Source organism: Vanessa cardui, chromosome 28 (genome assembly GCF_905220365.1).
Source record: "Vanessa cardui chromosome 28, ilVanCard2.1, whole genome shotgun sequence".
NCBI classification, from domain to species: Eukaryota; Metazoa; Arthropoda; class Insecta; order Lepidoptera; family Nymphalidae; genus Vanessa; species Vanessa cardui.
In genome coordinates, this window is record NC_061150.1 from 616764 (window position 1) to 629831 (window position 13068).

Sequence of the window (13068 nt, forward strand, 5' to 3'; positions counted from 1 at the left end):
AAAAATCTTATAGGCAATGGGGGGCGTTAGGCACTTTGCCTCGGGTGAGCCCACTGCTTTGCCACCTATACCATAAATAAATCCAGGGAAATTGAATTTTGTGCTTTTCTGTATTTATATTTTATTCCTTTCATCATCTATACACTGCCAAATTTGTCACCCTTCATTTTGAAGATTTCATGACCCTTACGTAGGTACCTACACAGGCTCACGACGCAAGGCAGCAAACGAAAATATTAAAACTATTATTCTCGAGGGGAGGTGTTATCTACGTAAACGGCCTTGCATCAAGCTGTGAGGTCGTAAAAATCTTCATTTTTTTATTTGTTTGTTGTTTAAATCACAGAAAATCGTGTAAGCGAATTCGTGAGCGATCTTGACATCAAGGTTTAAGGTCATAGGTCTTTTTCGTATAAGGTTTCCTGCGCTTTTAATTTAATATATTTTTAAATTTGTTTAGTTTTACAAAGTTAATAAATAATAAATATGAGACAACATCACATACATTACTCTGATCCCAATGTAAGTAGCTGAAGCACTTGTGTTATGGAAATCAGAAGTAACGACGGTACCACAAACACCCAGACCCAAGTCAACATAGAAAACTATTGGTAATCTACATCGACTCGGCCGGGAATCGAACCCGGGACCTCAGAGTGGCGTACCCATGAAAACCGGTGTACACACTACTCGACCATGGAGGTCGTCAAAAAGTTATTACTAGGGAATATTTTATTTAATTAATTATTCTCGTCATGTGGACTTTTGTGTTAACTGCAACGAATGTGTGTCGACTTAGACATTTAAAAACTATTTGTCAAACAATTTTTTTTTCCTAATGATATAATGGAATAAACTTGTCTTTTCGATGAACTGTTCAGAAAAATAAATGTTTTAAAAAAAAAAAAAATTGTTGATTGCCATCATTTGGTCATTTTGTAAATAAAATTAAAATTAGAGTATCGACACATTCAGTTTTTTTTTTATATTAGATATGTTACATTCATTATAACTGTCAAGAAACAATAACAGAAAATATTATAATTGACAAATTTTAAGATAGATAAAATGTCTTATGAGTTAAATATTAGAAAAAAAACTATCAAATGTATATGTATAGGCAGACGGGTACAACGGCCACCTCATAAGTGGTCACCGTACCCTTCAAAACCTCAATACAATTAGATTAAGTATGGCTATTTGGCAGTACATCTATCAATTAGGTGGTACATACCCAGGAAGGTTTGGACAGGGTTACCACCAAGTTAAATACCAATTTTGAAATAAAAAAACTCATTATATCAAATAGTTTATTTTTAAAACTTATACTAAGCTAAGTCCGGGGTCCACAGTTTGAATGTTCTGTCATACGAGCAAGTCGCTATGTATTTATTGTCCATTGATATATCAGCACTCATTACCTGTAACAGATATATATATATATATATATGACAAGCAAGACAACATAACTATGACATTACTATATTTAGTTAAAATAGAAGTATTTACACATTTTGCATTTGGTGGTAGGGCTTTGATCCACTCATCAGATATTCTATCACCAAACAATGGGTACTCAGTATTGTTTTCCTTTGAAGATTGATTTAATCAATATAGAAGTATTTCTTACACATATTGCGTTTGTTGGTAGGGCTTCGAGCAAGCCAGATGGGTAGGTTACCATCCACTCAGACTGAGTGAGCCAGTGTAACTGCTGGCACAAGGAACATCTCAGTTCCCAAGGTTGATGGCGATTTGGAAAGGAATGGCTAATACTTCTTACAGCACCAATATATATGGGCGATACATTTTGTATTGGCTAAATGGTTACCTCAATATAATTATGTAGTGAATATATCTAATTTTTTAAAATTACGCGACTGATTTTGATGCGATTTTTTTAAATAGATAGAGTGATTTGATAGGAATGTTTATATGTGTAATACATGTACAATATAGTAGAGAAACACTGATAATTTTAGAGGTTTCTAAAGTTATATTGTATAAACATACTCTGTGGTATATATAGTATCAGTTTTGCACCCGTGCGAAGCGGGGGCCGTTCGCTAGTATATATAGATATATAAACAATTTGACATATTTTTTATGAGATGGCCTTAACCGATGATTGCGGGTTAAAACCCAGGCAAGCACCGCTGATTAATGTGCTTAATTTGTCTTTAAAATTCATCTCGTGCCCAGCGGTGAAGGAAAACATCGTGAGGAAACCTGCATGTGACAAATTTCATAGAAATTTGTATTCCACCGACCCGCATTGGAACAGCGTGGTGGAATATGTTCCAAACCTTCTCCTCAAAGGGAGAGGCCTTTAGCCCAGCAGTGGGAATTTACAGGCTGTTGTTGTTGTATATTACCTTATTATCGTGACCGGATAGCGTTCTCAACGGATGCCAAGATGGATTCGACCAGAGCTTGGCACTCTTGTCATACGATGACGTCAGCAGGAAGTGGCCGTGGCTCTTTTGGTATCTTACATCTGTTAAACAAATTATTACATGACTTAACAATACCATAATATGAATTAATAAGGGTATGTATAATACTGTATAAATCTAAACGACCGCGTGAAATGGTGGCAAGAACAAGAACGAGCCTTCCTGTCACCAGTGGATGACATAAGGACTTACTAATAAGGGTTTTAATGAAGCTTGCAACACTACCCCAAAGGGTATGTGTTTCGACAGAGAATCAGACAAGAAAGTAATTTGAAATGCTGGGCTTTTGAGCTGGAAGAACAAATAACATACCCCCACTTGAAATAGGGGGAGGGGGAAGGGGTTTTTGTGTCTGAATTGCCAAAGATGCCAAGCGCCACCAATGAACCGGAATACCCGCTTAAAAACCAGGTTACCCCTCTCCACTTCTGAGGGGATAAACAAGTTAATCAACGATTTTCGAATTTATAAGCTAAAGTCTAAGAAGGAGAAGCGAGGCTAGCTAGTGTTATATAATTTTACCGCTTAATAGATGCGTGTGCGCTGGTATCGTGTATATCGCAGCTCGTCGACGTAGATCCCAGATTTTCGCCTGAAATTGAGAGTAAAATTAATTTAATACATGTTTCTAAAATATGAACGGTTGGTCTAGAGAATGTAGCAATTGAGTGTTTTAATCTAGTGTCACAATTAAAATAATAGTTAAGAGAGTGTAGCTATTGAGTGCAATAATCTGGAGTGTCGCAATTAAAATAATAGTTGAGAGTGTGCCGCTATTGAGTGTGTTGATCTAGAGTGTCGCAATTAAAATAATAGTTGAGAGTGTGCCGCTATTGAGTGTGTTGATCTAGAGTGTCGCAATTAAAATAATAGTTGAGAGTGTACCGCTATTGAGTGTGTTGATCTAGAGTGTCACGATTGAGTGTGTTAGTCTATAGAGTGCTGCGATCGAGTGTGTTGGTCTAGATTATCGCGAATGAGTGCGACGGCCTAGAGAGTGTATCGGGCGAGCGGGCGTCGCAGACCTGGTGGTCGGCGGCGGCGGTGGCGACGTGGTGTCCGGCGGGCGCGCAGTCGGCGCCCAGCACGGGCCCGAGGTGTCCCTCCAGGAACATCACGCAGCGCCCCGTGCGCGCGTCCCACACGCGCCCGAACGCGTCCATGCCGCTGCAACGCGACGATATACGACGTGTCAGTGGAATATGCTCCAATCCCCACAATGGGATGTGAGTACAATAAATAATAAATATGAGACAACATCACATACATTACTCTGATCCCAATGTGAGTAGCTAAAGCACTTGTGTTATGGAAAATCAGAAGTAACGATACCACAAACACCCAGACCAGAGACAACATAGATAACTAATGAACTTTTTCTTCATCGACTCCGAATACCGGCGTACACACTTCGACCACGGAGGTCGTCGTTACACTTTACTTTTACAACGCGATGCCTAAAGCGTGTAAGATATCCAATCAGTGTTAGTGGAATATGCTCCAATCCCCTCAATGGGAGATGAATGCTTATATGTTACTATGTTCGCAAGCTGTTTATTTATCTATTTACAAATTATGTGAGGCGAGATGGTCCAGATGATCGCGGGTTCACAGGCAAGCACCACTGAATATTCACGTGCTTAATTTGTGTTTATAATTCATCTCGTGCTCGGGAAAAGGAAAACCTCGGGAGGAAACCTGCATGTGAATCCGCCAATCCACATTGGAACAGCGTGGTAGAATATGTTCCAGAACCTCAAAGGAGAAGGAGGCTTTAGCCCAGCAGTGGGAAATTTACATGCTGATGTCGACTACATATGACAGTTAGGTAACTTTGAATAATCTTAATTGGTGGTATATATGTTGCCCAAAGTGATCTGATTTTTTTTTATATTATGGGCCACCTGATGGTAAGTGGTCACCATCACCCATAGACAATGACGCTGTAAGAAAATACTAACTATTCCTTATATCGTCAATGTGCTACCAACCTTGGGAACTGAGATGTTATGTCCCTTGTGCCTGTAGTTACACTGGCTCACTCACCCTTCAGACCGGAACACAACAATACAGAGTACTGTTGTTTGGCGGTAGAATATGATGAGTGGGTGGTACCTACCCAGACGGGCTTGCAAAGCCCTACCAACAAGTAATGAAATAATGTAATGGCTCACCCGGTTACAATAAGAGAACCGTCACACTGAAACGCGACACTGTAGACTGGCTTCGCGTGTCCCTCCTGATGTAGGACCTCCTTTTCTGAAAAAAAAAACAAAAAATATTACAAAAATATTTTCTTTATCATTCAGAAATTTCAGTTAAACTCTTTGAAGTTAAAGCTGAAGAATTATGTATAAGAAAGTAAAGAAGCTTTTGGTAGTGGAATTAATTAAGTTAAATAGGAATTTCTTTTTATTATTACTAGTCGATCCTGCGGCTTTACCCGTTCGAAACATAATTAATTGGATAAAAATGAATAAATATTTTAAAGTTAGCGAAGAGTAATTGTAACGAGTTGTAATTATTCCCCTTTTCATACCGTTAAGCAGGGCCGGATTTAGGGGAGGGCAACCGGGGCAACTGCCCTGGGGCCTCCACATAAGTGGGGGCCACAAAAGTTTTCAGTGAGTTAACAAATACCGAGATATAGTCAAATTATAATAATCTTACTACTTAATATTTTAAAAGTTACCGATACCAGTCAAGAAATACTTGCTGATTCAAATTAATAAAAGCTTAAGCTAAACCATTATCCATGATATAATTATTAAGATCTCCACGCTCCTGTTGGTCTAGGGCCTCCACTGCTTTGTGGCCCCAGGGCCTCCAAACCTTTAAATCCGACTCTGCCGTTAAGGGATAATTTTTGTATGAAAAACTAACCTATATCCTTCTCTGAGACTCAAGCTACCTTCATATAAAATTTCACCCAAAGGTATCAGAGTAACATTCGCATTTATAATATTAGTATAGCTTATTTCGTTGATATCTTACGCGTCTCCAGATCCCAGAGCCGCCACGAGTGGTCGAAGACTGTGGTGGCGAGGAAGCGGCCCGACGGGTGGAACTCCACGCGGGACACGCGCGCAGGCCCGTGCCCCTCCAGCGACGCCAGGGGGGAGTCGCTAAGGAATAAAGTATCAAGAGATGAGATGGCCCAGTGGTTAGAACGCGTGCATCTTAACCGATGATTGCGGGTTCAAACCCAGGCAAGCACCACTATATATATGTGCTTAATTGTGTTTATAATTCATCTCGTGCTCGGCGGTGAAGGAAAACATCGCGAGGAAACCTGCATAGGTATAATTTCATCGAAATTCTGCCACATGTGCATTCCACCAACCCGCATTGGAACAGCGTGGTGTAATATGTTCCAAACTCTCCTTAATGGAAGAGGAGGCCTTATCTCAGCAGTGGGAAATTTACAGGCTGTTACTTTACTTTACTTTATACAGGGTTATTGGTTACTCGACCTATATCCGTTAGGAGGTGATAGGAGTGACGATTGGCAATAATTTTAACCCCCATATGTATAGTGCAAAAGTGAACCATTTTTGAGTTATCGCGTTTTTTAGGTTTTTTCAAAATTTGTCAAAAATGCAACTTGCAACAATCCTGTATTTAGCGTTGTCACCTATGTATAACTAGTGAACCGCCAGATTACAGTACAGATTTTTATCTTGTTTCTTTACTATATTGCCCATGTATTACATAAAAAAAACCACTCGAATAAATCTATCTATTAAAAAAACCGCATCAAAATCCGTTGCATAATTTCAAAGCATACATAGGGACAGATAGCGGTAAGCGACTTTGCTTTATACTGTGTAATAATATAGTCAATTGAAGCTGTAGCAATCGTCCACAAGACATTCCCCCCCCCCCATCTTAAAAAAATCAGAGGAATGTCATTGTCAATAAATTAATGTTCTGTAATGATTTTTTTTTCTAGCAACATTTAAAACACTATGATTGTGAAAAAATATTTACAATTAAATTTTAGATACTTCAACAATTTATATATCAACTTCAAAATTAAAGCTTTATTTTCTTGGAATACATAAGAAGTTTATTTATTTCTGACTAAGAGAAGATCAAATTTTCGATATACTATAATCAATACATCCTTGCCAGGTAACTTACTTTTTCCATTACAAAATCCTGCAGTCACAGAATACAAAATAGGCATATTTATACACAATAGGCTATTTGACTAGTTTTTAAAATCCATTTTATATTATTTAGTAGAAGTTAAGGAACCCAGTAAAAGTTGTGTTTTTTTATTTCTAGTACATATGTATTTGCCGAAAAATATCATATTAAAAATTCCATACTTAAATAGCGCGTAAAAACGCTACTTGGACAATATGGCGCTGCAATGGGGTCAGTGACGTCACTTTCCTGTATTTCAATCTGTGGTACATATAGTAGATAAGCAAGGTTAACAAGAAAGTGACTTCGTCATAATCCCGGCCAATCAGCAGCGTTTTTTGTCACGTGACAAACGTTTGAAATAATGCATTTTTATTTATGGATTTTTGAATAAATTAAGTATTAGTTTCAACTTTCGTTTGTAAACAACCATTTTTAAACTCATAACATACACTGATTACAATAATTCACAATTTATTTTTCGCATTGTCAAATAGCCTATTTAACCAACACAAATTCTATCAATCACGACTTTAACCCGACAATTACGCACCAAGCCAAAATGAACCCTATCTACAATGAACATAAGAATGATTTTGCTATAAATACCTGGCAAAGTTCCACAAGTGCACGGAGCCGTCGTACGCGCAGGACGCCATCGACACCGTCTTGGAAGACTCGTCCGTATCCATCTCCACGGACGCCTTCGTGTCTTCATCCTTTTTTTCTATCTGAAAATTTTGACCTTGAATTTGACAAGTTGGGCGAGTTGGGTGTGCACCGGTTTTCATGGGTACACGAGATCCCGGGTCGATGTAGAAAATGTTCATTAGTTTTCTATGTTGTCTCTGGTCTGGGTGTTTGTGGTACCGTCGTTATATTTGTTGCCTGATTCTCCATAACACAAGTGCGTTAGCTGCTCACATTGGGATCAGAGTAATGTATGTGATGTTGTCCAATATTTATTTATTTATTATGTATTTTGATTTTGATTCGCTGAAACATTTCTGGCACAAAGAGGTAATGCGTTAAATTCACAGGATATAAAGCTCAAGCAAGACTCTTGCACACACACACACACAATATTGTAATGTGTGTTATGGACAAGTGGATATTACTAAATGTATTCTACCCGTGCGTAGCCGGGGCAGCTAATGTATATTAATATTATAAATGTGAAAGTAACTCTATCTACCTATCGCTCTTTCACAACCAAACCGCTGAACCGAATTTGATGAAATTTGGTATAAAGCAAAACTTGAGCTCCAAGAAAGAACATAGGCTACTTTTTTTGCCTGACACATAACGTCCAATCCTCTAGAACGCGAGCGAAACCGCAGACGACTGCTAGTGATGTGTATTTAGGTATCTTGGTGGTAGGGCTTTGTGCAAACCCGTCTGGGTAGGTACCACCCACTCATCAGTTATTCTACCGCTAAACAACAGTACTCAGTATTGTTGTGTTCCGGTTTGAAGGGTGAGTGAGTCAGTGTAACTACAGACACAAGGGACATAGCATCTTAGTTGCCAAGGTTGGTGGCGCATTGACGATATAAGGAATAGTTAATATTTCTTACAGCGTCATTTTCTATGGGTGATGGTGACCATTTACCATCAGGTCCATAAGCTTGGCAAACAATAGCATAAAAAAAGGTTGTGACCTTGGCCCGGAAGTGGTGGGGCAGATGCGCGTGGGGGTGGAAGGCGGCAGCGCTGACGTTGCACGTGTGTCCGGCCAGCGTCTGCAGCAGCTCGCAGTCCGGCACCGACCACACCTTCACCAGACCCGACCTGGAAACACGAATCCCATTAGGAAGCTGACTTTCATCATGGTACGGCTCAAGCAAGCTCAGTAGTATGTATAAGAGAATTTCTTGTCGATTCTTCTCGGTACAGTTAACAGTTTAACTTTTTTGGATTACAATATAACGAAAAACAATGCGTTAAATTGCAATCATATTTCGCGGTTCATAATATTTTATAATCTTATGGTGCATATATATTGAATATGTATAGATATTCTATACTATAAATAGTTTATTTCTTTAGATCTGAGGGTTAATCCTTGCAATTTATAGAAGATTTTTGTTACATTTAGCCAATTATTGAGGAATGTGTGACCAAAGTCTTATTTGACTCACCAGCTAGACGTTATCAGCATCTGACTGTCGCTGCTGAATCTACAGAAGCTTATAGGCCTCGTGTCGCCGATCTGAAAAATGTAATAAAAGAACATTAAAATTACAGTGATATATTATAGTATTAATTTATATACATACTTATAAACAGTGGCGGATTTACCAATAGGATAAGTAGGCTTTAGCCTAGGGTGGCAAATTTAGCCCAAATTTGTTATTATCTTACAGCAATTAAAAAAAACAAAACTTATAACTATATGTATACACATTAGGTCCGTAATATTTACTCGTCACTACATAGCGGGCTGGAAAAATAATCTAGTAACTGACAGAAATATCACCTAGTTTATAATCATACTAATAACGGGAAAAACCGATGTAATGAGGACGATAGAACACAAATCATAAATGTTGGAAAAAAGTAGGGGCGGCAAAAATCTAATATTCTACTAGCCTACTAGCAGCAGATTTGTAAATCCGCCACTGGTTATAAACCGTATTATTACTCCCATAGGGTTTCATTTCCAACTTTAAGTATGATACAGCATTGACTCCATACTATTTTTCTGTCCATTTCAAAACTAATTGATTGCATACAAAAAAATATGAAGAACAAAAATTTCATCAACATCAGTTTAGCCATAATCACTGTTTGTGCTCAATACACTAAACACAATAAATGCTTAAATATATATATACAAATATTAACTAAAACCAGTTACTGTATAAATCTTGATCGCGTGGAATGGTGGCAAGAATGCTAAAAAAAACCCCTGAAACTACCCACTAGAAGCAATATTTGACTATGTTCTTATACAACGGTATACCTGACTGCAGTAAATGGAGACGGCGGAAGCCCTCCGCTGAGACTCCTGCTTGGCCGCAGCCCGCACGCTGCCTGCCAGCTGCAACTCCTCACGAGCTTTGTTCAACCTGGAATACATTAAGACAACACTTAAAAATCAAGGTCAAGTAAAGTTAAACTATAGCTTGGAAATGTGGCAACACTTAAATGCTACTCAAAGGTCAAAGCTCTCAAAGGTCGCTTTGGAGTTAATACTACTTAGCTTAACTTAGTAACATATTATATGTAAGCCAATCTGGGTAGGTAGCACACACCACCAAGTTGTGATACCTTGATGTGTTAAAGTTTGAAGGGGGGTGAGCCAGGGTAAAAAATACTGTTTTAATATAGTTTAGTGGATAATTAACAGGAATTAAAGAATGCAATCAAAAGTTAAGTTGAATTCAGACGGGCCTGCAAAGCCGCTTACATTTGGTTCCCCACTATACATAATAAGGTCGACTTTTAAAGAACGATAATTATGTTTTTATATCTTTCTATATTTACATTATAAGAAGCGATTTGTTTCAATTATATCAAGTGGATTTTGGATCGTAGGAGCACATGGTCCTTCGAGCCGGATTACCTTTTGACAGCTGAATTGGTCACTATGGTCCATAGGTGTACAGAGTATCTATTTTCAAATTATGTTGAAATGTAAGATCGTTGGGGCTCCTGTGGGAAATACACAAGGGTTTTCACACCCAAAGTCAAAACGGGGGGGGGGGCGTGTGACGTAAGAAGGGACCTCGAAGTGTGAGAGAAGTAAAAAAGCTGTGCGAATTGGACCAAAGAAACGATGGGTGGGTGTGAAAGACGATATGGTTAGAAAGAATGTTACTTGTGAGATGACGTCCGACAGAGAAGTATGGAAGGAGAAGACATGCTGCACCGACACCAAATAAAATTGGGATAAGGGCAGGAGGACGATGATGTAAGATTATTGGGGTTAGAAGTCTTGAACAAAATGAACTGAAATCGGCAAAATAAATAAAGAAATCTAACTCACCTATGTTTCGCTCTGGGTAGAGAGTACCTAGCTATCCACAACCTCGCGTCTCGTAGCTCCGGAGGTCCTTCGTGGTACCATGTGCCCTCACGACCTCTGTCCCTCTCTATTCGAGCCTCTTCCTCTTCTAACTTCTTGTGTATTGCGTCTTCACCGAGGCTGGGGAAAATTGTTGATTAGGAATAATTATTTTTAGTTAAAAAAATTTAAAATATATAAGACAAAATAAACAAAAACAGGATCTAATATTTACATATATTTTTGAAATCAAATAATTAAACAGATTATAAAAATCACAATAAATGACTTTTCGCACAACAATCAAACATCAATAGAGTATATCAGTGTGTATGGGCGGATTATTAATTATATAGCAGTGTACGGCTCCCACAGACATTAGTTTAAGGAACCCAGTAAAAGTTTTATTTTTTTCGATTAGATATTAGTCGAAAAATATCATATGAAAAATTCCATATTTAACTCTACTTGGACAGTATGGCGCTGCAATGGTGTCGGTGACGTCACTTGCCTGTATTGAAATCTATTGTACAAATAATCCACATACAGTATACGTCATCATAAGCCCGACCAATCAGGACCATTTTGTTTTAGGTGATAAATGTTTAAAAAGGTACCTTTATTTTATGGATTTACGAATAAATTAATAATTATTTTCAACTTTTGTTAATGAATAAACATTTTTAAATTCATAACATATACTAAATACGATAATTGACACTTTATTTTTCACATTGTCAAATAGCCTATTGTGATATGGTATCACAAGATAAATTAATTATTTTTACAGTAATTGTTTTCTATATACTCACTAGCTGAGCAAATCCCTGAGTCTTACTCTCCGTTCTGCTGGACCTTCTCCGAACAAGCACACAGGCTCGCCCAGCTGTCTTAAGCTTCTTCTAACCTGGATTAATTAATCATATTACAATTTACATTTGATACATATGAAAAATTCATATGAAAATAACAAAATTTCAATTATCATTAAATATTTAAACATTGGTAATACCTAAATTATTAAAAGGATTATATTAAGGTACCTTTTAGTTTTTATTTGTAATCGGTAACGTAAAATCATTTCTATCGTCATATCAACTAAAATCTATTTAGGATTAACATAAAGATATAATTTTTTTAAGAATTTTTATCCCAAGCCGACTTTAACATCAATTCTGCTTTAATTCAACTAATTAATATAAAAAGTTGAACATGCAATTTCAATCTTTAAACATAACGATCCAATTGCAAAAAATGAAAGATTATTGTAACATAAATTTCATACTAACTTTATGAGCTGTACTGGTTTAAAAAATCCTATGATAATGAAAATAATCATTCATTCATACCTCATCATCATCTGTGGATACATTCAACTGCCGAGCTTTTCTTCTCCTTTCGAACTCTTCAAGCAACGCCTTTTTATCCCTTGATATTTCTTCCTCTAGCTCCATGTATTCTGCAAACATTTTAGAGTTTGACCATTGAGTTTTAGGCATAAAAAGTATGGTTATGTATTAATATAGTATTTATTAATACATAACCATATATATAGTAATATAGTATTTCCTTCGGGGTCCAAGCTTGCTGAAGTGATTGCCGTAAAATTAAAAGCAACAGGCAGACAAGTAGAGTTACTTTAATATGTGTAGCCTTCAAATTGAATAGAGATTAAATATATTGTGCATTATCTTAGTCTGGATCTCCCTTTATAGTCTCTGAATGTGAATGTTGCGGTTACTTTAATAAGCACTGCACTGCCTAATGATTACTGTGTTTATTTGGTAATATTGGCAGTGTTTTTGTACTAAGCCACTAGTAAAGTAACGTAAAGTAGCCACTTTACGTTACTTTTTGACGAAATTTAAGTACTATGTATTTACTAAGACCACTCAAATTGGTAATCTAAATGTTATAGGAACAAGCATTTTATTTAAGCAGAAGGCTTTGTCTGTTTATGTTAGTAATTCTTGAAATCTAAGAATATACTGTCGATATAATCACTAAACTTACCATTAGAAATTTGAATGTCTCCTAGCTCTTTACCACTCTCCTCAACTCCTTCTCTGGCTGCTGCGGCCAGAGCCGCCAGCCTTGCCTTTTCTTGTTCCTCCAGCGAGCCATAGTAAACTGCTCTGGGCTTTTTTGCTACGATTACTTCTTCATCGTCAGACATTTTTAGGTTAGAATTGATTTTATATTTTAACACTATATTAAGAGTTATTATTCTGGTAACCCTTAGATATGTTTAATTTTTTTAATTGATGTTAATTGGATTTCACGCTTTTGATAATAATTGTTTATTTTATTCACAAGGCGGTTGGTAAACATAAAACATTGAAGCAAAACAATAACGTTGCCATTATCAATTACAATTGACTTATGACATTTGTCCTTGCCAGTCTCTATTAACCATTTAAGATTATTATTATTTAACTAATAAGATTAATT

The 13068-nt window shown here is 37.2% G+C and overlaps 1 protein-coding gene across 1 annotated transcript; it reads right to left on the reverse strand.

Annotated features, from left to right (window-relative positions):
* Window positions 1-1296: 1296 nt before the first annotated feature.
* On the reverse strand, window positions 1297-12984 carry LOC124541527 (U4/U6 small nuclear ribonucleoprotein Prp4). Its single transcript, XM_047119443.1, has 14 exons — window positions 12631-12984; window positions 11967-12076; window positions 11430-11524; window positions 10600-10758; window positions 9574-9679; window positions 8750-8820; window positions 8270-8399; window positions 7218-7339; window positions 5451-5581; window positions 4631-4715; window positions 3482-3623; window positions 2979-3048; window positions 2376-2497; window positions 1297-1421 (listed from the first exon to the last, which is right to left on the reverse strand). Exons 1-14 carry the CDS (start codon window positions 12791-12793, stop codon window positions 1329-1331), a joined length of 1599 nt encoding a protein of 532 aa, XP_046975399.1. The 5' UTR covers window positions 12794-12984; the 3' UTR covers window positions 1297-1328.
* Between the last annotated feature and the right edge of the window lie 84 nt (window positions 12985-13068).